Below are 27,235 nucleotides of genomic sequence, written 5' to 3' on the forward strand. Positions count from 1 at the left end.
GTAAAATATTCGTCATATGTGGAGTAAGAGGAGTAATAAGGGATTCGATTCGATGCGATCGGAATGCACAGCGATGCAACAATAAATTCGATTAATTAGGACATCGTCAGTCGTCAATATTTACCTTGGCGAACTCCAATCGCTCTGAAGAACTAACGAATCGTCGATTCCACGCTTGATGCCAGCCGTGTGATCTGTTTACGATTTGAATCACCGATGATGCGTAGAGTACGGATGATGATGATTTTTAGAGACAGCTTTTTTTCTCTTTGAAGCTTCTTCCTTTCGAAATGTATCACGTGATAACGCATTCGAATTCAGACTCGTCTGTGTTTATTGATTTTTCTCTCAATTTGTGAGATATTAATGTTTACGCATATTTAATGCAGCCGGCTTATTTCGTCCGATCAACTCTACACCGCACGGAGTCAGAACACAGGGAAAAATCATTATTAGAGGCGTTTTTACCGGCGATAAAACACTTTTCGTTCGATCAATTATTGTTTGGAAAACGTTTCTTCCTCACATTGATGTTCTTTTTTTTTCACGAGCGTTATTTACCTTGCAGATATATTCACAGCGGTGACAGAACGTTCCGGAACACACGACGAGCGTTGACAAGTTCACTCGGATAGCAAATCTGTTGTCGTAATGGAGAAGAAATATTACGCAGTGGATTAAAATATCTGTATTTATGAAGCGGATCGACACGATTGATCATTATTTTCTATTATTCTGTCGTTGCTTACGACACAGAACAAACTGAAGGCGTCCCGGTGTTTAAACGCTACGAGAATGAGGCTGAACTTAGTCACGTTAACGTAGAAGAAACGTTGAAACAAAACTTGTTTTTCTGCAGCTTCGGAAAACGACTGAAGGAGTTGAATTTACAAAATGTGAGTACTTACGTTTTACTGAATTTCAGGTAACTCTAAGCTAGCAAAATAGCGAGGTTTTTCTCGATAATACATCGTTACAGTAACGCTACAAACTTCTACCTGATTTGCGAAACGTCTCGTGATCCACGCGACGCGACGAGCAGTTGTGTTCGAGACGCCGAAGCCACAGGTTGTCGTTTGTAGTTGTGTAATGTGGGTGAGATTTTGAAAATATAAACTGTTGCAGTGGTGAAAAGTTGTGAAGTTTGCAGCGAGTGAAAATCGCCTAGCAACAACGGAGCAAATTTGTGCATTTCCTGCCTAGCAACAGTGGAAGAACCAGCATCATTGCATCTCAGCAGCAACATAGTAAGTACGACAAATATGAAATGTGTTAATAAGATATATACCGCGAGTAAAAAAGATACCGCGTGACAAAGATTTATTATTACGTCGTTCACTTATCGTCCGATTGAAGAATAATCTTACGACCTACTCAATTGTTAATCCTTGATTATTGTCGAGGAATGTCGGTTCGTTTTTTTTTCTGCTGGCTTTTCGTGATATCGGTTACTTTGTATTTTGTTTCCGATAATTCTCCACCACATTTTGCAGTACTGCAATCACGTATTAATATTTCCGATTACTATTTTTCGGAAAATAGATAAATGAAACGGAAAAACGTTATACGAAAAAAAGGAAATAGGCACTTGATGTAGATCAGTTTGTGTATTTGTTATTGATTTCACTTTTCAAGGGTACACAACTCTGATATCAGAGACGAATATATTAAATTTGCGAACAGAATTTATATCTATGATCCCGAACGTATCATCCGTATACGTTTCAAATTATCGTTTAAATATTTTCATTTATGACATATTTTTTGTTTCATCGTTTTCATTTTCCTTTCGGATTTACTGTTTACCAACTATATCTTCTATACTTATGCGTGTAGTTATTATTATTATTATTATTTATATGCAATAAATAAAATGAGAACTACAATCGTCATCACTGATGTGATTTTTGAAATCGATTACTTCAACTATGAATACTCGTAACTTCGCTGACAAAATTAACTTTGACCAATACTTGGTTAAGAATACAATTTTTTGTTTTTCTTCTTTCTATGCTAAAAACGACGGTGTTCACATCTGTGGCTCCAGCCAAATTAACACAAATTTCACATTCGTTTATTTATTTATTTATTTATTTATTCACGAGATGATAAACACCCATTGCACCACCACCGCCACCTTGGCTTGTTCTCAGATTAGTACTCTCATTACCCTTAGTTTGTTTTCATTCTTGCGCACAAGTTACAATCACAGAGTATTTTTTCGATTTAAATAACACATATTTTTCTCTTTTGTTACATTATATACAACAGCTTGTGATAAGCGTTAAAAGTTAAGTAAAAAAAGGAAAAAAAAAAAAACAGCAATTGGCAACGACATCGTTTTCAAAATTAGATTATTGCATTTTATAATTCGTTCTGTTCGTTCGATGTCATATGGAAATAGTGAAAAAGAATTGATCAAATTTGTTCGAGAGAACCAGGATCGTTTGAAGTCAGAAACGAATTTTTGGTTACTTTGTCAGTATTTTTTTGCTATCAGGTATCTTGGATTTTGTTTTTTTAACTATTCTCTTCTTCATTTTTTTTTTCTTTCAATTAGAACCTACGTTAATAATATCAATAACAATAACAACGTACGTATACGTTATATATAAAGCTAGAGTTTTTTATCTCTCGGCTGAAAGCGATTCAGAATACATATTACTTTACTCGACTATCACTTAGGCAGTTGGCCCGACGGTGGCGATTCTCACTTCCATGTGGTGTATGTATGAAATTATGGTATTGCGATATTTGTTGTTTGATTGAGAAGAAAACGAATATGTGCATACATATATAATACACGGTATTATATACAAAATATTCACGTATCATGTGTGCACGTATTTTATGTATGAGAGACGGGGTGAGAGGCACGTTAAAAAAGATCAACAAATTCTTCTTTTTACTTTTTTCATTCTTTGTCACTTTCTTTCTTACTCCTTGTTTTTGTTTATCGTTCATTTCGTTTCGGGATGAAGAATTTCCCGTCTTTTCTTTCTTTGTTTACAACCCCAGAAATTACAAACCTGCTAATATTACTCGAGGATCTTCTACTGCGTTCTTTATTTTGCGCAAGAACATTACCGCTTCACGTCCGTCGATCAGTCGATGATCGTACGTCAGTGCGATGTACATCATTGGTCGAATAACGACCTGAATATGGAAAAAGAAAAAACAAACGAATCATATCAAGTAGAAGTCAACGGGCATCGAGTACACAGTTTCTAGTATTCCCATTTCTTGCTTACCTGTCCTTTCACTGCTATCGGTCTGTCGAAAACGCCATGCATACCGAGAATCGCGCTCTGCGGTGGATTTATTATCGGCGTTCCCATAAGAGAACCGAAGACACCGCCATTGCTTATAGTAAATGTGCCGCCGTCCATGTCTTCGACGGATATTTTACCCTTCTTGGCCTTGTCTCCGAGAGCGGCGAGCGCTATTTCTATCTCTGCAAAGTTCTTGTTCTCAACGCTGCGGAGTACAGGAACAACCAGACCCTTAGGTGTTGCAACGGCAACGCTGATGTCGACGAAATCCCTGTAGACGATCTCGTTGCCATCTATCACCGCGTTAACAACCGGCTGGTCTTTCAAAGCGTATGAACTTGCCGCTATGAATGCGCTCATGAATCCCAACTTGAGTCCATACTTCTTCATGAACATTTCTTGGTTCGCCTTGCGGAATTCCATTATCTGGCTGAAAAGGCGGATGGAAATTTGTTATACATATACTAACATAGTTAATTATTTACAAATATTTTCGAAAATGTGCGATTATTATGGAATAGTATGTCTGATCAAACCTCATGTCGATTTCATTGAACGTTGTTAGCATCGCGTTCGTGTTTTGGGCATCTTTTAGCCTCTCTGCTATGCGCAGCCGCATCCTGTTCATCTTCACTCGTTGTTCCGTTCTTGTGCCGATAATTTCACGACTGTAGTCCTCGGGTGGTAGCTGAACTCTCGCTCCCTCTAGGGACTGGAGAAAAAATTTAACTTCATTGCAAACTCGTACTTTTCACATTATTTTCCAAAACTTTTTCTCTTGCAAGTTTTTCGTTGTTGTTGAGGTATTCTTACCTGGGCGTGTTTTATCGCAGCAACAGGCATCGATGCTGTCGGTGCCTGAGGTGTAGGAGGTCGCGAGGCGGGTGGAGTTGTAGGTTTAGGAGGAGGAGGTGGGGGGGTTACCTGAGTTGGTTGGGGTGTTGGAGCTGCGGGTTTGGGTGCAGCTGCTGCAGGGCTTGGAGGAGGAGGGGGAGGGGTTGGTTTTGGTGCGTCCGCTTTCGCAGCAGCAGGCGCGGCTCCACCGCTAGCTCCAACGTCGATTGAACACAATTTTTGACCAGCCTTAACGGTGTCTCCATCCTTGGCAAATATCTCCTTAATGACGCCAGAAACGGGCGTAGGGACTGGGACGGAAGTCTGAAATTTTTTTCATTACTTACGATGATTAAAAATGAATTTGAAGATGTTCCTTCCTCGCTCGGGGTTTGAGCAAAGAATAGAAAGAGGAAACTAAGCAACTAGAAGTGGGAAAGGGACAAGTTGACTGTGCCGAATTAAACAAACTACTGCAATTACTTTGTCAGTCTCAATTTCGCAAAGCACGTCATCCTCCTTCACTTGATCCCCAGCTTTCTTATCCCATCTGACGTCACCTTCGCTTACACTCTCAGCGAATGGAGGTACAGTCACATCTTTCAGCTCCCCTGAAATATTTGATTTTTTGATTTTTTTTTTCACAAATGACCCATTACAACCACCACGAAAATAATGTGAGTTTTATTTCATTTTTACCACACGAGGATGTAGACTAGCAAATATTCAAGAGTTTTATGTCGTTTCTTCAGTCTTGATATGATAGATTAGGAACTTGACCCAAGGCACAAAAATAATAACAATGATAACTATAGTAACAATAATAATCAAGCGAATTACAGTACAAAGATTGTTTTTTTTTATTCTTATCAACCCACAGGTTGACTTTCTCTCTGTCGCTATTTATACTATCAAGGCTACTTGTCGGTCTAATATCCTTCGGTTTAGATGAGTGTGCATAGAATTTTAACTCTGTTTCGACCATTTATTAGATATTCATAATTGTTTAATATTTTTCTTCGATTGTCACAGTGTTAACACGCTGGTAATATTCCATCTTTTGTGCAGTTTTCCTTTAGATTCTCTGCTAACTTCCCTGCTTCTAGTACTAAGCTATGTTGCTCAAAGGGATCTTCCGTTGGCCAAATAAATAAAATAAACAAGTAAATAACTTCTTACACAACGACGATGTAGACCTGATATGCCTGACGTGCGTTTTCCAATGCTGATTGAAGTTATTTTTCGTACATCTGAAATGATAATGAAATCTTTATTCAACTCTATCGTCATGTCAACGATTGGGGAATAAATAGTTTTGTTACTTTTAGTTTTGTGAAGCGATTATGAAAGTTACGATAATATGAGTCCTGCATTTTCCACTCCTTTTGTCTCTTTCTAGTTTCACAAAAACTGTAAAACGATATTAATTTGTACTAATAATTAAAAACTCACACTGCCGCCTTCGTTCCTTCGGGAAACTGCTGCTCTCCAGAGATTGCGGCTAGCACTCGACCTGAAACGATTGACAGGAAACATTGGAATTAAATGAAAAAATACGTACATTAAAAACTATATCGACATTTCATTAAGAGTTCAAATTGAATAATCTCCATCGTCGTAAATACTCTTTATGATTCTTACCTTTGCCACGTCGTTGATGAAGCGATCTCGCCGCCTATAAAAAAAAAAAAAAAAAATTCAAACAAAATTAGTTGATAAGTTGGAGTTGCACAATATTTAAATACGTCATTATCATCTGTTTGGCAAGTCCAACAATTGATACGAGTGTTATCATCCTGTGCTGTTTTTCTTTTTCCCTACATTTTCACAACCGAACGTAAGTCATAACGTATGATAAAAACACAACAAGGAATTACCGCGTGAACTGAAATCGTCCAACAGTTTTGGCAAAATTTGAATATAAAAAAAATGGGGCTTCATTCTGTTCAGTCATTATGTAATGTTGAGGGGCAGTCAAGGAGGAGTGGAGGGAGGGGGGGTTGGAAATGTGGTATCACCTGCAAGTTGGCAAGACGCAAGACGTGTGTGAATGCCTATTAGTAGTCGAAGGTGGTACGAATACGGCACGAATACCACATAGACCTGGTAATTCGCGGGGGGGTGGGGAGGGAGGATCGAAGGGAAAACTAGAGGAGGACGATGACGAGGAAGAGAATTGAAAGCAGATGCCAAAACGTTACGTTCAAAATTCGCGAGGTTTTGAATTTTCACGGGATAGGCTTTAGAGGCTGTTGGGTGTTTCGTTCGAATGGAATGTGATTCTCCGGTCGAGTCGTTAAATCTAGCTCATTTCCTCACGTCCTACTTACCCTGGCGTTCGTCGTGGGCGAAGATACGATGCGAAACAGAGCGCGAGGCACGCACCGGGAATAATTGGACAGCATCGCCCCGGCCATCCTTAAATATCCCCCTGTACTTTATTTATCGGGACGATATTCGCCGAGCTGTTTCTCCGTGCCTAAACCTTGCCGCCTTTACTCTCTCCTCGTCACTCTCCACTATTCTTCCTGTCGTCGTTGTCGTCCTCGTCGGTTACGGGGATTGGGATGTGGGCGAGCCAGATGCTCTGCTCGCTCAGCTGCTAAAGAGGAAGGGAGAGAGAAGAGGGAATTCCGTAAGCCTTGGCCTTTTTTTTCACCACCTAGAGCCTCGCTTCGCTTCGATTTTTGACCACCTGCTTATACTTTTCTCCGCTAGATGGCGCATCCCTTGAACAAACCTTTGCTTTCTCACAGAGTCCCGTGACTAGCTCGTTTCGTTACGTTTCGTTATTACTAACATTCTTTTTTTTTGGATTTCATCACATTTGTCAACACTGATCATGGCCGGTTTTTACAAGAAGTATCTCACGCTGCTCCAATCCTGGCCTTTGGATAAATCGAAAGTAGGCAAGTGAGTGTTATCCAAATGTCTTTTTATGACTAGTTGAATTTTTTTTCTTCGTCCTTTAAATATGGTTTAGTTCGACCGATGTTACATAGCCGTTGCTTCTCGCCTTTTCAACGGAATTTTTTAACCTTAAAGGTATAGTCTAATCAATGTCGTCAACCTTCTGGTTTGTAAGTCTCTAGTTGCTTAGTTTATTTTCCCAAAAGGTGGGAGATTCAAAATTGACAATCGTTCAGATTCCGTTCCTCGATGTATTTTTCTCCAAGTTGTGGCAAGTTAATTTCAAAGAACAAGAAGATCGAGGATGATATTTGTAAATTTGTGTGAACAAGGTGTGAAACCGAAACCCTAGAGATGGCGATGCAGATTGAACAAATGATGCTTATCGACTAATTTTACCACAACAGGGATTTGGGCCAGCACATCAGGGATCAGGTGAAGCTGGCATTTTCCAAAGGCGATTTGAACAACGTGGACGAGAAGCGCTGCGATTCTTACTATAATAGTCTGGAAAGGATTGCTAGCAATCGTTACGGAAAATTGTACAAGCGCTCATTCAACAGTACGGCGAGTGGCTTAACCCAGGAACAGTGCAACGCGGTACTGTCGCCGGAGTTTCTTGAGTTTTGGCAGGAAGAGGAAAGGGGTCTTCTGTCTAGAACGGCAAGGTTGTTCCGAAGAAAAAAGCATGTCTCTACGGACGATTAGTTGCCTTAATTTAAATGTAAATCTAGTTAATCTTAGTTTAACAAATAGTCATTTAGCCCTTAAACATGTCGCGCCTTGTCGCCGGCTCCACGCCGTGATGCAGACAGAAAATGCGAGCGCGCTTCACGTCCCGGTCATGGCTGACACTGTTTTGAAATACATCGAACCAAAACCGAAACAGACTTTTGTTGACATGACGTTCGGTGCCGGCGGTCACGCGACAAGGATTTTAGACTCTGTCCCAGACTCAAAGGTATTCGCACTAGATCGTGACCCGGTGGCTCATGAATTGGCCCACGAATTAGCGGCTAAGTATCCAGGCAGAGTTATTCCTCTACTAGGCAGGTTTTCCGAACTACCCAACCTCTTCAGAGAGCTTAAAGTCAGGCAGGGAACTATTGACGGTATTTTGTTCGACTTTGGCTGTTCGTCGATGCAGTTCGACGTTGCCAACAGAGGGTTTTCAGTGTCCAAGGATGGGCCGCTGGACATGAGAATGGACGGTTTCAGGTGTCCGGAACAACCAACAGTGGCTGACGTTCTCGCCAGAGCGGACGAGGAGGATTTAGCTAGGATAATAAAAGTTTACGGGGAGGAAAAGCAGGCAAAGAAAATAGCCAGGGCTATAATTGAAGTTCGGTATTCTTTCAAGAAGCTTGAAACTACACGCGAACTTGCTCAGCTTGTCGATTCGGCACTTGGCAGTGTACCGAGACAAGACATGCTGGGCAGGTACACCAGCAACGCGACTAAGACCTTCCAGGCTTTCAGGATATTTGTTAATAACGAATTGAATGAAATCAATTACGGAATGTTTGTTGCCGAAAGGTATCTCAAACCTGGAGGTAGGCTTCTTACCATTGCTTTTCACTCCCTCGAAGATACAATCGTAAAGAGACATATTTCTGGTAATATTTCTGGTGACGTGGCCAATACCCTGCCGCTTAAGTACGTCAGTTACGGCATGTGTCACGAAAAATACGAGGTTGAATCCCTGATGCAAAGCCCTTGGGAAATGCTCCATAAGCATGTCATCACTCCGACCATCGACGAGGTCGAATCCAATCCTCGTTCTAGATCCGCCAAGTTCAGAGCCGCAATTTGTATGAAGTAAAGTATCGCCGTCGCGATAATAGCTGTATTGTAAACGTTTCATTGTAAATAAAAAACACACTCAACTCAAATTTTCTCACTTTACTTTTTGCCGTCCGTCCCGTATTTTTTCTGTTCCGGTTTTCTTCAGATTTTTTCCATCGATATTACGAGAAAATATAGTCATCTCGTTAGTAACACTTTTTTCGAGGGTTCATTGAAATGAACAAGAAGTATAATGAGAAAAGTATTTAATAAACATCAACAAATGAGCACTTAACGTGCGTTTAGATTAATATAAACAACAAGTAGATATTGTATATCTTTAGAAAAATAATGAGCGTGAGACTATAAGTATGCAAAAATCGAATGATGTATCCTCTCTGCGATATATTACATATGTTGAATATGCATGCTAAATTCCATTCAAGTGTTCAACCACGTGAATGTGTATAGAAGAAAAACAAGGAATGGCTTAACATATCACGCTGTGTTTGAGTATCGCTTCGCGATTAAAACAACCCTTCTATCTCGTCCGTTTCCCCGTTCCAATCCATGTCATAGATACTGGGTCTAGTCGGTAAACCGGGCATCCTCATGATCTGGATAAATAGTGGATAACAAATTCAATGAAAATCTGATGATTAAATTTCTTCAAATATAATTTGAACCACCGACAACTTACCTCGCCCACCATAGGGACAACAAATCCTGCACCAACCGATACGAATATATCTGTTATCTCCAAGGTGAATCCAGTCGGAGCTCCCTTTATTGCAGCGTCGCCGGTAAGAGAGTTCGATGTTTTAGCCATGCACAATGGTAGCTTGTCATAGCCAAGTTTGGTGTACTCTTCAATTTTCTGCTTCACCTGAAACACGACGGTAATTTTTTTTAGTGATTGAAGTGCAATTATTAATTTTTTATTCTTGACGTGTAGAGCAAAAATGAAGCTGTAAATACAAAGTTACCTTATCAACTAGAACGACTTGTCCAGCGCCATACATTTCTTTCGCAATGATATTTATCTTCTCTTCGATTCCAGTGTTGAGATTGTACAGTAGCTTGAAGTCACGAGTCGGTTTTTTAGTGGCAGCAATGACTGCGTCGGCCAATTCTAGAGCGCCTTCTCCTCCTTTTGCCCAGTGAGTGCAAATCACTGCATCAAAAGCTCCGGCAATCAAAGCGGCTTCCTTGATCAAATTCAATTCTGATTCTGTGTCGGTCCTGAGGTGAAAAGTAAAAGCAATTATGTTTCGCTGAGAGAAAATCACTTCTCACATCATCGCGCTAACGAATTTCTCCTCAAGTAGAACTTACGCGTGACTGTTGATCGCTACTACAACAGGAATTCCAAACTTTGTCCCATTGCTGATGTGCTTTATGAGATTAGGCAAGCCCTTCTTGATCAGATCGATATTCTCCGTAACGTATTGCGGCTTGAGCGGCGCTCCTGGAGTGACCGCAGGACCTCCTCCGTGCATTTTCAGAGCCCTGACAGTCGTGACCAGTACAACAGCGTTAGGGACGTGTCCCGAGGTGCGGCACTTTATGTCGAAGAATTTCTCCATCCCAATGTCCGAGCCGAAGCCAGCTTCCGTCACCACAAATCCATCCGAGCCGACAAGCTTCAGTCCAATTGCGTCTGCTATTATCGACGAACAGCCGTGCGCTATGTTTGCAAACGGTCCAGCGTGCACGAGCACTGGCGTTCCTTCTATCGACTGCATCAACGTTGGCTCGATGGCATCCTTCAGCAGGACGGCCATTGCACCAGTGGCTCCCTGTCATGGATTAGAGAGAGATGAAATGTTTGGAGAAGAGTTAAAGGACCCGTTTTAAAGCCACAAAAAATTCTTACAAAGTCGTCGGCGGTGAGAGGCTCTCCGCTCTTGCTGAAACCGACCACGATGTTTGCCAGACGATTCTTCATGTCCTCGACACCGGTCGAGAGCGCTAGAATAGCCATTATCTCCGAGCCAACCGATATGCAGAAGGACGTCTCTCTGCTCTTTCCCTTCTCGGTGGGACTTTGACCTATCGTTATCTTACGGAGGAATCGATCGTTCAGATCGACGACTGAACAGACCAGGAAAAAAGCAACATGTTAAATCGATCGCTTCTTGCTATCGAAACCGACTTCAGCTTCTTACGATAAAATTAATCGGTACTTCGTTCTCACCTCTGGTCCAAGTGATATTTTCAGGATCGATATCCAGCCTTGCGAATCGCCTTTGTTCCTCCTCAGTCAGTGAGTTAGGATCTGTCTTCTTGATCCCAATTTTCTCGAGCCTGCGCAGTTGAATCTTTGAGAACTTTCTCTCTCCCTTAACGGTCGGTACGAGCCTGTCGAAAAGGGCTTTATCCGATTGCGTACTCTCGTGGAAATATCTGGCGTCTATCTGCGCCGCCAAAAGATTGTTCGCAGCACCGACCGCGTGGATGTCACCGGTTAAGTGGAGGTTGAATTCCTCCATCGGTATCACCTGCGAGTATCCCCCGCCCGCCGCTCCTCCTTTCACTCCGAACGTCGGACCCTGGCTTGGCTGACGAAGCGTAGCGAACGAGTTTTTTCCCTTGTGTGCTGAGAGAGCCTGGACGAGGCCGAGAGTCGTCGTGCTCTTGCCTTCGCCCAGCGGAGTCGGAGTTATGCCAGCGACCACTACGTACTTTCCGTTCTTCTGGCTCTTCAGGCGGTCGAGAACTCGCAGGCTTATCTTTGCCTTCTTGTTGCCGTAGAGGCTGTACTCGCTCGGACTAAGACCAATCTCCTCCGCCAATACTCCAATGTTCTTCGGCTCTTGGCTCCTCGATATCGTTATATCGTTAGGTATCGGCTCGACTCTCTTCAACGGTAGCGCCTTGAAGCTCCACGCTGAACTGAGCAGTTTCTCTGCGGATCGAAGCGCCGATATCACCGTGTTTTTCATCAGCATCGCAACTGTCATGGGACCCACTCCGCCTGGCACTGGTGTTATGTACGACGCCACTTTGGACGCCTCTTCGTACGCGACGTCTCCTACCAGTCGTTGACCGCTCTTCTTCGTGGAGTCTGAAATTTCAATGGAATTCAATGTCGAAATGTTGATACTTGGAGGGTTGACGTTAATCTTGCATTTTTTGAAACTCATTGTTCGAAACAAAATACCTCTTGATTTTCTACTACCAATTACCTGGTATACTGTTTATGCCGCAGTCGATAACAACTGCGCCAGGTTTTATCCACGACCCTTTGACCATTTCTGGCTGACCTATGCCAACGACAAGAATGTCCGCCTGAGAAACCTGAAACATTTTTTAGCACAAAATCAGCAAAGTCTGGGAAACTCGTATTAGGATCAATCGATTCTCTTACATCTCTGCGATTGTTTGCGATCCGTAGTTTTTGGCAAAACTTTTACTCACAACTTTGGGTAGATCCTTGGTCCTCGAGTGGCAAACCGTCACCGTCGCATTCTGCCATTTCAGTAGCTCTGCTACCGGCGTTCCAACTATTTTGCTTCGCCCTAAAACCACTGCCGTTGCTCCTGATATTGGAACTCCGCTCCTGTAAGGAATTATCGTTGTACGATTTAGAAAATTTTTATCTAGCTACGATCAATTGTTGGAAGTTTCTTTTTTCTGGAATACCGTGTGCGAAATACTTTTGATTTATAAATCCAATTTTAGTCGAGTTCCTGATCTAGTTTCAGGGAAACTTTCACTGCTCGGGTGATCAAATTAATATTTAGCGTCTAAACTCACTTTTTGATTAGCTCGATGCAACCGTTCGGAGTGCAGGGTAAAAATCCACTCATATCTCCGATCGCCACGCGACCCTCATTTATTGTGTTCAATCTGTAATCACAATTACAGAAATATTAGTTGTTGTAATAACGCTGTTACGTGCAGGTCATAAAATCTTTATTACATTTGTTTCGAAACTTGAAATTTTCAAATTTATATTAACAAAATCAGAATTCTTGTTTCTGTTTCTTAGAGTAGAATATTCTGATTCTCTGGTCGACGTTTTTTTTTTCAAATTTGTATTCCGTAGCTATCATGTGGTAATTCAAACTATCAATTAAACTGGTCAATATCGAAAATTTATTGAGTTTTATAATTGAAAATTCAAAAGTTGTCATTGCTCTTGTTTATTATTACGTTCCTTTCTGTTGTTCGTGCGTTAAAGTTTACATACGAATTTTTTTTTCTCCTAATTTAAAGAATTTTTTTTCTTGCATCTTCATATTTCTTATTCGCAAAAATATATTATCCCACATCGATTGATGATTTATGTTATTACGTTATCTGCTATATAATGTAATGCAATCGTATCGGGTGATTAAGATTTCGAAATGAAAATCTCACATTATTAACATCGTTGTATTCATACCTTACATATATATATATATATATATATATATATATATATATATATATATATATATACGATATATATACGATGTATATACGATATACGATATATACGTGAACTTATATCTCGTTTTCGAAGTTTTATAATGCTAATTACGCAACGGTCATTGACGTGCATAAATTATTTACATGCGTATAAACGTCCGTCGACAATACATACGTATAACATACATTGGAATTATCAGATAAGTGTTAAAGGGCAATGTGTGCTTTGATTAGATTACCGCCAATCTACACGGTGCTCAAATATTAAGATTTGAATATAAAATACGATAAATCGAAGAAAAAAAATATTTTGACTGAATTTATTTTGCGAATTTGGGGATTTTTTTCTTTCCGTTTTTCAATTATCTTAGCATAAAAATGATGTGTGTTAAGAATACGTAAAAGTGAGTAACAACAACGATAATAAATAATAATAAATAATAATAACAATTTACTCACCCGTCGACGTCTTTCGCGGGTGAAACGGTGTCGGTGATTACATGAGAGTCGATTTTGTTGACGGAATCGAGGGGCATTTGAACAATTATCCCATGAACATTTGGATCGTCGTTAAGTTTGTTTACGTGATTGATTAATTCCGTTTCGGTAGTTGTGTTCGGTAATTTAACGTGATTCGCATGGATCCCGATTTCACTCGCTGCTTTTATTTTCATACGTATGTAAACGTTCGAATCTTCCCTCCCGCCAACTTGGACGATTGATAAACCAGGTGCGAATTTCGGTAGCTTGGATCGCATGGCTTTTACATCTTCGGTTAAGGCGTTGCGGATTTCTCTGTAATTGCGCAAAAAAAAAAAAAGAAACAGTTGAACATAGTTTTGATTTGAAATAATCGTTGTTTTAGAACGTTTCGTTAATTTATTTCAGGATAGGAGGGGGGATTAATTTCATTCGATATTTTGAATTCTGGTAATAATAATAATAACACGGTAATGGCGGTTATTTACAGACAGCGATTCGGATTTGTTTGCGTGTAAACTCCCGCGTTACTTACATAACCTAAAAAATATTTATCCCCCTTCTTATTGTTCATTTCCGCTAAAATTGTCAATTCTAGTAACGATTCCCTAGATTTGATGTTGTCATCCCGTTATCGCGATTGGCTTTTAAATTCTTATGATTTTGAATCGTTTCTCGTTTTTAAATTTTATAATACTCACTTTGCCAATTCCGTGCCGGAAAGGACGACGCCACGTGTTTCGGGCAGGTCCATTTTCATTCGATTTAGAATTCTGCAACAATAACAAACAAATTTTACAGCAACCTGCTTTTCAAGTATCAACTTAATTGTTCAATTACCAGTCTTGAAGAACTTTTGCAAACAATATAATTGAACGATACGAAGTACACCAACTGTGTTTGCTACTACAACTAATTAGGAGATCAATTTAAAATTTATGTAATCGTTACATGTTTACCGGTTTTATTGTTTTCTTCTTGATGACCTTTTCTTTCTTTCTTTTCTTCTCCTTTTTCTGAACAAAAATTTCCGACAATCTATCCGAAATCCACCGTTCGACAGTCGATCTTTTTCTCTATTTTATTCCCAAGTAACAATTTTCTTTGCTCCCTTCAAATGCTTACTGAACTCTTGCGAGCTGCACAAGATAAACTCGACTACTCGGCTCGAGCTTGTAAGTTGAGAAGACCTGTTTTTCAAACCAACAGGCCTCCACCTATCCTTGTCCCTCTCCTTCTCATTCTCTTTCTCTCTCTCTCTCTCTCTCTCTCTCTCTCTCTCTCTCTCTCTTTAACACACTCCCTCCTCCGCGTTGTAATCTCTTTATCACACACACATTGTTCTCACACATGCGCTTATTTTACACGCGTGATTACTATTATACACTATATGGGCTTGTGCATTGGCGGTGGCTAATCTTTAGGCGCAAACGAAATTAGTCAAGAGGAGATTTGATTGCCTCATTTATTGTAATATACGTATAATATACCTATACTTCATATGCACAAGTGGCACGATGATGAAGCGGCGGGAATATTTAAATCACTGACAATAAAATTTTCGACAATCGTTCATAATTCGTTGATTTATTTATTTATATTTAATTTATTTCATCTATCAAATTTATCCGGTCATTACTACAATTTATTCGTTTAAATTTTGATACAGTATTTTTCGCTAGAAATAATCTTGATACAAGTTCTTTTTATTTTTAATTATTATTCTTATTATTTTCACCCCAGTTATCGTACGATGGAAAATAAATTCGGGCAATGATTTTTTTTTCTTTTTGACGTTCTACCGATTTCCCTAAAAAATTTTCTTGACGTTTTTTTTCGTACGTTCAACTAAAACCTGAAGAAAGAAACTTATGAATAGTAATTCCGAAAAGAAATAACGTCGAAAATAAAGTTAACGGTGCTAAGTAAAAAATTTTCTTCTCCGATCGAACGTGATTTGTAATGAAAAAAAAAAGAAAAATAAGGTTGAATAAAGGATAAACCGTGCAGAAAAAGTATACGATTTTTATGCATGGAAAACTTAGAAGAGACAAAGTGGAGAGCTTACTTGAATGACAGTAATCGTTTCGATATTTGTAGTAACCTTCCCATTCGGTTGAGTATAACAACGTGCAATTCGGTGTCGAATGAGTTGTACAATATGAATGAACCAACGAGCTGATAATTGAGATGCGATTCCCTGTTTTTACCCCCAGCTGTTCGTTTGATTTAAAATGCTGAAAAACAGAGGCGATTTATTCAATTGCATAAAACGATAGTAAGCAATAGCAGCTTGGCTTTATTCGCGTATCACATAATGTATGATTATTTTATACGTGTATCAGAATTTCTCGTAATTTTTTTAATATCAGATTTGCTTGTCGTCGTCTTTTTTTTTTCTCCCATTATTTGCTAGTCTTTGTTATTATTATTATACATGTTTGATTTCATTTATGCCAAACATTGTGCAATTACCGTCTACCACAAGACGATAGTTATCTTGCTCACCTCTTACGGAGAGATCAAGGCTAAGAAACGAGAGATCTTACAAACCTCTTACAGAGCTTTGGTTGTAAAGAAACATGGAAATTAAACGCGAATAGATCGTTTCTCGATGATATTTATTTATTTATTTATTTTTATAATTTATATCGTAGACTTCTCACGTGTAATCTGGAATTATGACGGCGAAATAAATGTTTGTTCGGACGCTTTGGCCGAGAGCAAAATTTTGAAAACTTTTTTGAATTTTGAATACCGCAATATTGTTTAACACATAAAGATTATTGCAATGATATTCATACCCACATACAGCGATGGAACGTAGTAATTGTACACGTGTCTTATACGTATACATGTAATATGTAATCGACACTTGATCGACACAATTCAGCCAATTTGCCAATTGATTTGTTTTTGTTTACTATTATTTACGCGTGACGTCGTACGAGTTGAAAATAATTTTCTTGTGCATACGAACAGCAAATTATTCACAAACTGGAATAACAGTGTGATAAATATTCTTACCGATAAACAATTTTGTACATATAATCTGTTTGTTGCGATTGGTTTTATCGAACTCGTATGTATATATTATCATATATTATTGTATCGAGAAGTGTTTGGATGCAATTGCTAAAATTGCGTCTATTAATCGGCACATCGAATCATATTTTGCATTTTAATTTCGCTGAATTTCTAATTCGATCTTACACAAAAGAAAGAAAGAAAAAAAAATCCGTTATATTTACGATTTTATTACAGTAGTTTGCAGAGATTTGAAGAAAACAAAAAGTAAATTGTCACTTCATTTTCACAAGTATATGCAAGAAATTTTTGAAAAGGGTTAATAAAATTTTGCATTAACGCGATATCTACGTTAGAAGTTTTTTAAATTTATCCAAAATCCGGATTCTCTCATTTCTCTCTCTCTCTCTCTCTCTCTCTCTCTCTCTCTCTCTCTCAATCTGTCTTTGTATTTCCCTCCGTTTGGCCAGCCATTGCTTTTCAATCACGTTGATTCGCTTACCTTCCATACCTCTATGGAACTAAGTTGACCACCACCATATAGCTTCGTGCCAGACACACATTATACATACATTGTATACAGGGGTGTATACCCATAATACACCTAGCCTACACTGCAAACTCGGCCTGCGAAACTTCGACGAGGTAAACTCGACAAAAACAGTTTCAGCTCTCCATCGTTGAGGTGTACGTCCTGCGGAGCTATACGGTGTAATGTGTATGGGGCATTCCACGCCAAATCTACAGGCACCGATCCTCGACATCGTGGATTTGATTCGCAATTTCTCATGTTGTTGTTCCAACTCTGAACGGTACTCGGATTGTTTTAAAGATTTTTCCAAGCATATATTTCTTTTACTTATAATTTTTAGAAACCAACTTGTTCTTTTGACGTCATTTGAAAATCTTGACATGAAAATTTTTAATCTCAGGCATTCGTTTCTAATCTTTTTTGAGAAAAAACAAAATGATAACAATTGAAAGCAATATACTAAGTCTTTTGTAGCATTGCTGCCTATACATTTTTATACACCAACTAATATTCTTAGGTTTTTTTTTTAAATTACATACGTCCAAAGACAGGTCGGTTTTCTAAAATCGTAAGTAAATCAAATTTACTGAATAAAATTTTGAGAAAAAAATTCAGACTACTTTTTAGAGGTGGAAGAACGGTATAAAAAATAGTCGACCAAATCCAAGAGGTCGAGGGTCGATTTGGCATGGAATATCCTATGTATAGTATAAACCGTAGTGCCTCGTCTTCGCCCTTCTTCTTCTTGCAGCCCTGCAGCTTATACAATCCGATTGCTATTCGCCTAATTTACTCCAGTCCAAGTTTGTCGCTTGCCCCTCGAATCCTTCGCGTGTATCGCAAAAACTGTTCAACCTCTTTGATCCCACGTTACAAATTGTATTACACATGTACTTAAAATCGGTGGTATTTCAGGTATTTAACTTGAATTTTGAATCTGAATGATCAATCGCAAGAATATTTCTTTTCTTTTACTCTTTGGCATTAATCGATTAACGTAAACAATTTTTTTCGTTTTTTTTTTTTTTACCAATTTACACCGCGATTTCGCCTGAGAAAACAAAATGCCTATATTTTCTGCATCGTTCGATTTTACACAAATATCAGACAAAATAATATTACAATTATGTTGGAATGAAAGGAATGTGAAAATAAAAAAAAAAACATTTGCCAAGCTTTATAAATTTTTGAACTACCATAGACTGGAAATTTGGTAAGGGATTGAATATTTTTAAATATCGTATTTTTAAATAGTTTCGAAAATTAATATATATGTATACGTACATCTAACGTGAAATACCTGCAGTATATACCTAGACGATTTGTACGACAGATACACGTACATAAATGTACATAACCCGATCCCTTAAATACAATTACGATGCGGTTGCTCGCCCATTTAGTTAAATCTAGAACCGAGCAATCATTGAAGATTACTGTAAGATTAACCAAAGATCCTTTCGTATCGCAAACATCAGAATCAGATCAGCTTACATGTTTTCCGCTGCTGTTATATATGTATAATTAGCTCACAACTTTGACTATCGTGATCAAACGTGCGTACAATTGATTTTCACGATTAAGGACAGAGAAATGCGTCTAGAGAGAAGGAATTTAATAAATGGTACAAAGAGATGAAGACAAAAATAAAAAAGTTTACAGGAGAGAGGTGGTTAAAATATTTTCAAACTAAAATTCAATTTCCTTGTTTACTTCTTGTTGGTGATTCTTTTTAGATCTCGTTTCATTGAAGTTGTCATAATTTATCATCCTACTTCTTTAATTACAATATTGATTATTAAAAATGTTAATTTTCACGTACATCCTACATACTCGGGAACACGTTGTAACGAAGAAAATCAAACGAGGAAAGAAGCGATGAATCAAGAAAAAATAAGACTACGAACAAGAAAAAAAAAATAAATTGTCACGTGTCGTTAAAATTTCGTCCTGAGAATCGCAAACGGGACATACACCCCTTTGAAATTTACGCATAACAGCGACATAGGTAATCACGTCTCTTGACTAATCCTAAGTTCGAAGGACGAAGGAGAGACGCGTCTGCCTTGCGTGTGTGTAGGTATATATATCCACACACACACTCAATACATGTGCACAAAACGTCTGCGTCTCATGGGGGCAAGTTTACGCGCGTACACCAACCCCATTGAACCCCATCGCTCGTCGCATTGCCTCCACCTTCAACTTCGCTTTCCACCCCTGCCCCAATCGCACGGTTAAGTTCCTCCCAGTGCCTTACGCATCGCTTATATATATGTATATAAATATATATGTATATACTATTCACGTATTCGCACGTATATGTGCATGCATACATACATACCGCGGTAGGACTCTCCGAAAAGCAACCCCCTGTAGTCTCGCAGCGCGCATCCCCTGCTGCGTGTACGCTTCGCGTTGCTCCCCCTCCGTCCACCCCCTCCTCCCCCCCCCCCCCCCCCCCCACACCCCCAGCTCTTGAAATCTCCCGCTGCTTCTCCTGCCTGTTTCTTGGTTAAGGGTAGAAGCCGAACCTCCCTTTGCCGCACATGGAGACTTTAATTATAAGGTCTTGTCGGTTTTACCCTGAGATCCGTGCGTAATGATGATAATATAGATTGATTGGGAAAATTTTGATCGCAGATATTTAATTTTATGGTAATAATGAGCTTTTCTTGAAACATACAGTCTATGTTCGTCTGGGAGAAATCGTGAAAGAACGATTGAAATCGGTTGAACGGGTTTTTGTTTTAGATCGTTGACAACTGACGAACTGATCACGATTTTTACCTTGCCGCTTCTATATGTTTTCAGAGAGAAAAAAAGTAAGTTATTGTAAACGCGCCGGAAGTGAAATGTTGAGTTTTTTCCTAGATCGCTTGACGTTTTGAAGTTTAGAGAATCGTTCACGCTCGTTTTCAGATTGATCAATTTTTTTTCCATCCGACGACATCTCGAGATCGAGGTTTTCGATTCCAATTATTTTGCTCTCTATCCGCGCAGCTTTTCCAAACTTGGAACTGATTAGATTTTCGTTTTGATCGGTTCAGTGCTTTTTTAATTATTTGAATGACAAGAAGAAAAAAAGAAAATGGCGGAAAGTCTCAACGCTTCTCTTTTTCTCTTTCTCTCTGTCCGAGCCCCCAAAGGGGGTTGATTACGTTGTAGTTTCAGGTACAATCAGTAACCTGCACATTTAATTATATTATATTATATATATGTGTGTGTGTGTGCGTGTGTGTAAATGTGTGGGTGAAACGCGAAGGGTGAGGAGGGGGCGAGAGGAGGAGGGAGGGAGGGAGGGAGGCTCCTCGTCTATATATCAGCTTCCACTTTCATTAGTCCTCTCAGCAGCAACTCAATCTCGATTCGCAAGTCTTGCCGACGTTTCCCCCTCCCTCCCACCCCGCCCTCTTGACCACCCTCCATTTCCCCGCCGCTTTCTCAATCTACCCACCAATCTTACCTCGAATCAATATTATACCTACCCATCCTCAAGCTTCGGCTTCCTTCTATAATTATCTCGTGCATAATTCTCATTCTGATACCTTACGTATGTAATCCTCCTCGTTCAAATCTTAAACAGGCATGACAATTATACGATAGGTATAATTATACCGTTTAATAAGCTTCCATTCAATTAATTAATTCGGTTATTTGCTGGATATGATTGCCAATTTTCCAGATACAGTTTGTGTATATATATCCTGTATATTAGGGCAGTACTTATTTGGGGGTCTTTTTTTTGGGGGAGTTTATTAGACTAAAATGATCAAATTTTGATGTTTTCAAGGTTTGTTCCTATCATTATAGGCAACAACTCTGCCAAGTTTCAAAAATTATTTTTAGGCCCAAACAAAAGAAATTGTTAAATTGTTGTCTTGAAATTTCTTGAATATCATGCTTGCGTCAAGCGATCCGTTTTCTGTCAAGACATTTTTCTCAGTTCAAATTCTCGGTACAACAAAATGAAAGGTTTTCGATCGTTGCAGCCGAATGAGTGCAATTTTTCTGTATCAACGAGCCTTTGGTATCTTGAAAACTTTTTCAAGGATCCCCGAAAAAGTTGGTCAAACTCCATGAAAATTGTATTTCTTTTCCGTTTGTTTGTTTTTTTCTTTTTCTCGCCACAAGCGTGATAAAAATATTTCGTTATTCAATTTTACAAAAATTTGTCATCCGTGAAAACAGGTGAATTGATTTTCTCGAGATTTGAAAAATTCATTGTACTGTCTTCGATCAAATTTCACGGTGGATTTCTTCTTTTTCATAGAGATATTGATTATTTGTAGTCAAGGTGAGGCTTAAGATGCTTTCGAAAACTTGATTAGACGTTGCTTGGAAGGGTAGTCAAGGAGCCAGGGGATGGCAATCGTTAATTCTATGAAACTCACGGTCGCAATCCTCGTCGGGCTTTCGGCTTAAGGATGTAGAGAGAAATTCTCCATACATGTATATTATACACATACACAATAACTATGTATAGGTATATAAACTATGTATATAAACTGTACCAAGTTTGTTACTTCGTCGCGAAATATCTCTGTCTCTATGCCTGTGTGTGAAAACTATACTGGTATTTGCGCGCGAATTTCCGCACGTTTGTGTGTATAATCGTAACGATTTCAACTTCGTGTTGGGATATAGTTAAGCTTCGCTAGCTCTATCTCTGGAGGCGGATGTTAGAGCAGAGTAGAACTCCGGCAATGATCGGCTATTCCTTGGGAAATAGCTATGCAACGGGACGATCGTGGGGAACGGGGTTCAAGTTCCGAATTTGAAAAGTTCCGAGAGCGCTTAATTAGTCGAAGTTGAAGTTAAGGAATCAAACTTTGGGGAAACGACAATGTTTCGAATGGTCGGAAAACCGACGGGTCAACGTTCCGAAATTATAGATTTCGAAAATTCAAGTTACGAAAATGTTGAGTTACGATGGAGAAAAATTCTGAAAATTAAAATATACTCGTACGGTATGGTTTGATCGACGAGCGGGTGTAACAAAATTAGAAAAATCGAGAAGAAGTCAGTCGAACTTTGTTTCTAGCGGAAAGCGATCTGAAACCCGATTGAAAATCACCTAATTACCAGATTTGAAAATCTCTTAATACTCTGTGCTTTTTTTTTTCAATGATTTACTTTCATCTACTGTATACCTGATTTCGAACGACTGTAATATCAAAATAATTGTGTAATTGAAGAATCATGATTGACGATGAATCTACAAACAATTCATCGAAAACATTCAATATATAATATATTTTCTTTTATTATAAATTATGTACGTATGTGTACAGATTCAATCGTCAATCGGACACAATTAATTCTACACGTCACCAATTGCCATTTTTTTTCTAACAACAACAAAAATATATGTTTTTTTTATTTCAATACTAAGGTCAATTTTTTTTTTCTTAATTTAATGTATATATGACGTAATTATATATATCGCCGATTTTCTCAGCGTTCAAATTTCGAAGTTCATCATTGTTGTGTAATACTCATACCCCTACGCATTTAGCCCTATAATAATACGAACGGGTGGCGTGCACGGAGGGAATATAGATTCTCGGGTTTTCGAGGGGAACCTGAAGATGCTTCGAATGCCTTTACTTATGTCACGAGAGGCTCGGGACGGGTCTATTGGGATTGAGAGAGATGCCTGCTGTGCCTTCGACTGGCCTTTATAACCCCGCAGATATCACAGATATATATATATTAGGGTGGTTCTTGCATGGGGTGAAAAGAAAAACAAAAATTTATGACGGTCCCTGTAAAATCGGTCCCAAATGGTGAAAAAAAAAAATCCTAATTTTCTCAAATTTTTCTTTCATCCCCTAGTCTCCCTGTTTAGGCGGGAAGTTTGAAACTACTCAAAAGTATGCTCATTCACTGTATATTGTACTGAATTTTATTACAAAGTTATTCAGTGCTATTTATCTTCTTTTGAAACCTTTCGTGAGGTTTTTTCTTTCTCGCTTCGTTACATTCTACGATCAAGAAATATTACACGTTCCTGCTTAAACAGGGAAATTAGGGTAATGAAATAAATATTTGAAAAACTTGGGGAATTTTTTTTTTTTTCACCATTTGCAACCGATTTGAAACGCTCCATCACGAATTTCTCTAATTTTTTTCTTTCTCACGAGTAAGTACAAAAGTATGCTATCGGAATGAAAAAATTACCGAATACTGTGGACTGGAATTTCACGTATTTTGAGAGATAATTGATATAAGGGTCCAGATATTAATTTCATATCCCTTCAGTGGCCCTTTCAATCATCCGTTAGCACCGTCTTCGTCTTATTCGTCCCGAAATCTCGATTACTTCACCTGCCAGACAGATATCGTTTAGATACGGGGGCGGAACCGGACGCTTATTAATTTCCATCAACGTTCCGGCGAAGCGCAAAGCTTGTTTAACACACTGGCTGGCCAATAACCGACATACAATCTCAATATCTCAATATTATACGTATATTATACTATTGAAACTCTGATCAGTTTGTCTGTTAGTCGATTTTTGAAAGATTCAACATTTCTTTTTTTTCTTCTTCTATTCTTCCTGACGCTGATTTGAACTATTTTTTCCACAGTGACGGAAATCAGAGCTCTGTGATTATATAGTCAATCAATTGAATTTTTTCACATAATTGTAATATTATTCTAATCATACAGTGAATGGTGATAATTTGTATCTTGGAATTATTCGTCAAATTTATTTTGCTGTAGAAATTATTCATTGATTCATATGAATATTATTATTTTCAAACATTGAAGTAAAAAACAACAAATTTCCTCGCAATTAATTAATTGTATATCTATTTCTATTTCTCGGGTTGACCATAATATTGTAAATTCGTTTCGGTATAAACCTTTACTCGAAACCATCACGAATCAATCAATGACCGGATTAATTGTAAAACGAATAACGTGATCGACAAACCCTATCATAGAAAAAAAAACCGGTAAAAATCGATTTAGTTGCAAAACAAAAGACACACTCAAGTTTTAATAATCATTCGAATGATAAAAGTCGTTGACGTTTTTTTTTTTACGAAAACTCGAGAATCCAATTATCGCGAAATGACATATAACGAAGTTGAAGAAGCCTCGGGGGGTTGTTTAATTGGTCGGAGACTGAAGAGGGCGGCCTGCCGAAGGAACGTCAGGGCAGGCAGAAAGCCAGACCCTTGGAACTAGTTTCTGAGGGAATTGAGAGAGGCGAAAGAAAGATGACTTCGTGGAGCGGGGGAGGGAGGGTAAGACGCGGACGCCGGGGGCTGATTGGACGACGGAGTGGCGAAAACGCTCCAGACTAAGACGCGTCCTCGACCCGCAGCATCCCGACTTCCCGTTTCCGACCCGCCAATGATGAAAGGAAAATTATCGGCCTCCTCTTCCCCCCCCCCACTTCCCACCCCGACTGATTTCCCCAAAAAATATGGCCGTCCAAATGCAATTCCGAAGGGTCCCTGAGCCCTTTCTCGTCTCATTTTCTCTCTCTCTCTCTCTCTCTCTCTATATTTCTCTCTCGGCCCCCTTTATAAACGCATCATTCAAAGGCTCTGCGGCGTCTAGAAATTTCACGATATGTATATATGTCACTAGGTTCGTAGGCACAGAGAAAACCGAGAAAACCCGGGGAATTTTGAATATGTTGAAAAAATAAGCTCGTCATTATTGTACCAAGTACTCGCCGATTTTGAGGAAAAAATAATATTGCACGGTTATTTTTTTTTTTCCTAGCACCGTTTCATGTATATTACTTTATACGAAATCTCGTTTCGTTTGTGTTTTTCTTACGAAAAATCACAGGATGTTGTTTATAAATTTTTAGTCAGACAGTAGGATATTTACTAGGTAATATCAAAGGTAAGGTGTAAAAAAAAAAAAAAAATTGCAATCGGCGAGCGTCATATTTTTTGAAAGGGTAACGCGAAAAAATCATATTTTCAGGCTGGAATAACTGAAGAAGTCAGGGAGTTTTTGTGTCCAAAAAACTTACGGAAACCTTTTTTAAGGGGCTGAGTTTAAATCAAATTGAGTAGCAACGATTATTTTTTTCATACTCCAAAAAATGCAGAGTTTAATTAACGCAAGGCGCTTGAACCTCAAATAGAATTGTCTAACATTTTTCTTTGGAAAAATATTATAACCGTATGAAAGACGACATCGATACATACGTGTATATATATAATAATACATCACATATTTCAATGGTATTAATTTTCATTAGGATCCTCTTCACCAGGCATCGTTTCACCAGAATCAGTCTCTCAATTTCTTCTTCAATTTACTCCGTATAATACAGAATGCGGAATACCCTAATAATAACAATAATAATAACGATTTCGAAGATAATTGACGACTATTTTCCTTGCCTTTTGTTGACCAATGAAATGTATTCAATCATCCAATGACGAGTCAATCGAGTCAAGAGTTTTGACCACTTGATAGATCAGAGATGCGGAAGATCGTAGCTTTGGTAAATGTCTCTAATAATAATTCAACGAGATGATTCGATCAATTGTGATTCGGGTAATATTGAACGTAATTAGAATAATAATAATAATATTGTATTTTACGTGGTAATTTGGTTAGCGCAAAGGATGATTTCAAAAATTATTATAAACTTATCGCTGAGGAATTAACGCAGAATTTGTTTTTATTAGGTTAAATTTGATTCGAACACACTGTGTTTCAAATGAAAAATAAATCGAATTAACAAAATTAATTTTTTCCTCGTGTAACAATATACGAATATACGAATGGTGGTAAATATGTACAACAAAGATTAAAAAATTTCAGGATCGCAATATCGAAGTTTCATAAATGTGAAATTCCATTTTATGTAATGTTAAAAATGTAGAAAATTGATGTGCAGCAAAGTCAAAATGGAAAGGTCTCGAAATATAGAAAAGCTAGAACAAAGAATCGAATTTCAAATCAACCGATTCATGGCAATTTTTCATGCCTATCGTTTGACTGTAAAATCCTGTAAGTTTGAAATTTTCTTCATAGATCCGTTTCCGAGAACATCGCGAAAGTTTGTCAGACAGGCCGACCAACGGAGTTTTTTCCAAAAAATTTGTTTTATCGTGTTCTAACGAGGTTCGAAAACGTAGAGATTCGTTGATGGTAGAAAAAGCCATCTTCGAGGGAAACCAATCCTCTTCTCATACCACCAAAGTTGATGAAATGTGAAAAAGTCATCCCCCCCCCCCTATCCTTCTCGACATTATCAATCCGTTGTCTGTAGAATAGTGGAAACAAGAATTGAACCTAGAGGGTACAGGCGTCTACGTATACACGGAGTGAAATGCCATTGGCAATGACCAGGAGTATAGAATCACCGTGACCGTTGTGCACAGAATTTGAATTATCCCTCGGAGAGAACAATGGTTGGTTTCTGGAAGGAGCTGGAGAAGAGGGCGGGTTTGGGGGTGGAGATCGGGTGGCTGCGTCTTAGATAGCATCGGCATAACCTGAGGGGAATTTCGTAGCCCCGTTTCCTCCCCTGATTTTCTCCAACCCCTTCACCCCTTCACCCCCCTCACCCCTTCGCCGCCTCGTCACCCCTGTTTCAACTCTCTCTCCAATCCCCGTTCCACTTACGATCCTTCCCTTAGAAACGACGACGACGACGACGTGGACGCTATCCCACCAAACCGCCACAAAGTGCCTACCTACCATCTTAAAGGACCTCTGGATATCGAGTTATGCCCATTGCTCCTGACGAAGAATTTCTCTCAATTGACGAGTAAAATTCTCTCTCTTGTTTGTAATACGACTAGGAGGTGGATTATTTTCTCTTTTCAAGTTTCGTGATATCACGATGACGATCAATTTCATGAATACTCATCTCGTAACGTAAAGTTAAGGACCCGTTGCTTCTTTCAAGTCATCAACCTCATTGAACACTCGTATTTGGAACAGTCGGGGTTTAAAGAATCTATGAAACAGGTCAACCGAAAAAATT

General features: G+C 38.8%; 4 protein-coding genes and 1 long non-coding RNA gene across 8 annotated transcripts in view; 3 read left to right on the forward strand and 2 right to left on the reverse strand.

Annotated features, from left to right (window-relative positions):
• The first annotated feature begins 572 nt into the window (after positions 1-572).
• The window catches only part of LOC124308561 (uncharacterized), a 126,174-nt gene continuing 99,511 nt past the window's right edge, over positions 573-27,235 (forward strand). For both annotated transcript variants that reach the window (XR_006909015.1, XR_006909016.1), the window contains exons 1-2: positions 573-896; positions 1,126-1,247. This is a non-coding gene — a long non-coding RNA (uncharacterized LOC124308561). The remainder of the gene's footprint in view (positions 897-1,125; positions 1,248-27,235) is intronic.
• LOC124308552 (dihydrolipoyllysine-residue succinyltransferase component of 2-oxoglutarate dehydrogenase complex, mitochondrial) lies at positions 1,589-6,574 on the reverse strand. Its single transcript, XM_046771371.1, has 9 exons — positions 6,437-6,574; positions 5,748-5,781; positions 5,559-5,619; positions 5,286-5,356; positions 4,590-4,717; positions 4,086-4,430; positions 3,809-3,984; positions 3,252-3,702; positions 1,589-3,156 (listed from the first exon to the last, which is right to left on the reverse strand). The coding sequence occupies exons 1-9, from the start codon at positions 6,521-6,523 to the stop codon at positions 3,022-3,024; spliced, it is 1,488 nt and encodes a 495-aa protein (XP_046627327.1). The 5' UTR covers positions 6,524-6,574; the 3' UTR covers positions 1,589-3,021.
• LOC124308559 (ubiquinol-cytochrome-c reductase complex assembly factor 2) lies at positions 6,875-7,724 on the forward strand. Its single transcript, XM_046771381.1, has 2 exons — positions 6,875-7,019; positions 7,424-7,724. The coding sequence occupies exons 1-2, from the start codon at positions 6,949-6,951 to the stop codon at positions 7,722-7,724; spliced, it is 372 nt and encodes a 123-aa protein (XP_046627337.1). The 5' UTR covers positions 6,875-6,948.
• On the forward strand, positions 7,822-8,908 carry LOC124308554 (probable methyltransferase-like protein 15 homolog). Its single transcript, XM_046771374.1, has one exon. The coding sequence runs from the start codon at positions 7,822-7,824 to the stop codon at positions 8,836-8,838; it is 1,017 nt and encodes a 338-aa protein (XP_046627330.1). The 3' UTR covers positions 8,839-8,908.
• On the reverse strand, positions 9,051-15,916 carry LOC124308547 (C-1-tetrahydrofolate synthase, cytoplasmic). Of its 3 annotated transcripts, none has more exons than XM_046771358.1 (12): positions 15,766-15,916; positions 14,399-14,470; positions 13,677-14,012; positions 12,561-12,653; positions 12,222-12,363; positions 11,990-12,101; positions 11,477-11,868; positions 10,678-10,836; positions 10,137-10,600; positions 9,788-10,043; positions 9,502-9,687; positions 9,051-9,418 (listed from the first exon to the last, which is right to left on the reverse strand). In XM_046771358.1, the coding sequence occupies exons 1-12, from the start codon at positions 15,807-15,809 to the stop codon at positions 9,329-9,331; spliced, it is 2,346 nt and encodes a 781-aa protein (XP_046627314.1). In that variant the 5' UTR covers positions 15,810-15,916; the 3' UTR covers positions 9,051-9,328. The 3 variants fall into 3 exon arrangements, with proteins under 3 accessions (XP_046627314.1, XP_046627312.1, XP_046627313.1); XM_046771356.1 differs by having other exon boundaries at positions 10,678-10,895; positions 10,999-11,868; XM_046771357.1 differs by lacking the exon at positions 15,766-15,916 and adding an exon at positions 14,657-14,886 and having other exon boundaries at positions 10,678-10,895; positions 10,999-11,868.

This window comes from Neodiprion virginianus, chromosome 7 (genome assembly GCF_021901495.1).
Source record: "Neodiprion virginianus isolate iyNeoVirg1 chromosome 7, iyNeoVirg1.1, whole genome shotgun sequence".
Classification (NCBI taxonomy): domain Eukaryota; kingdom Metazoa; phylum Arthropoda; class Insecta; order Hymenoptera; family Diprionidae; genus Neodiprion; species Neodiprion virginianus.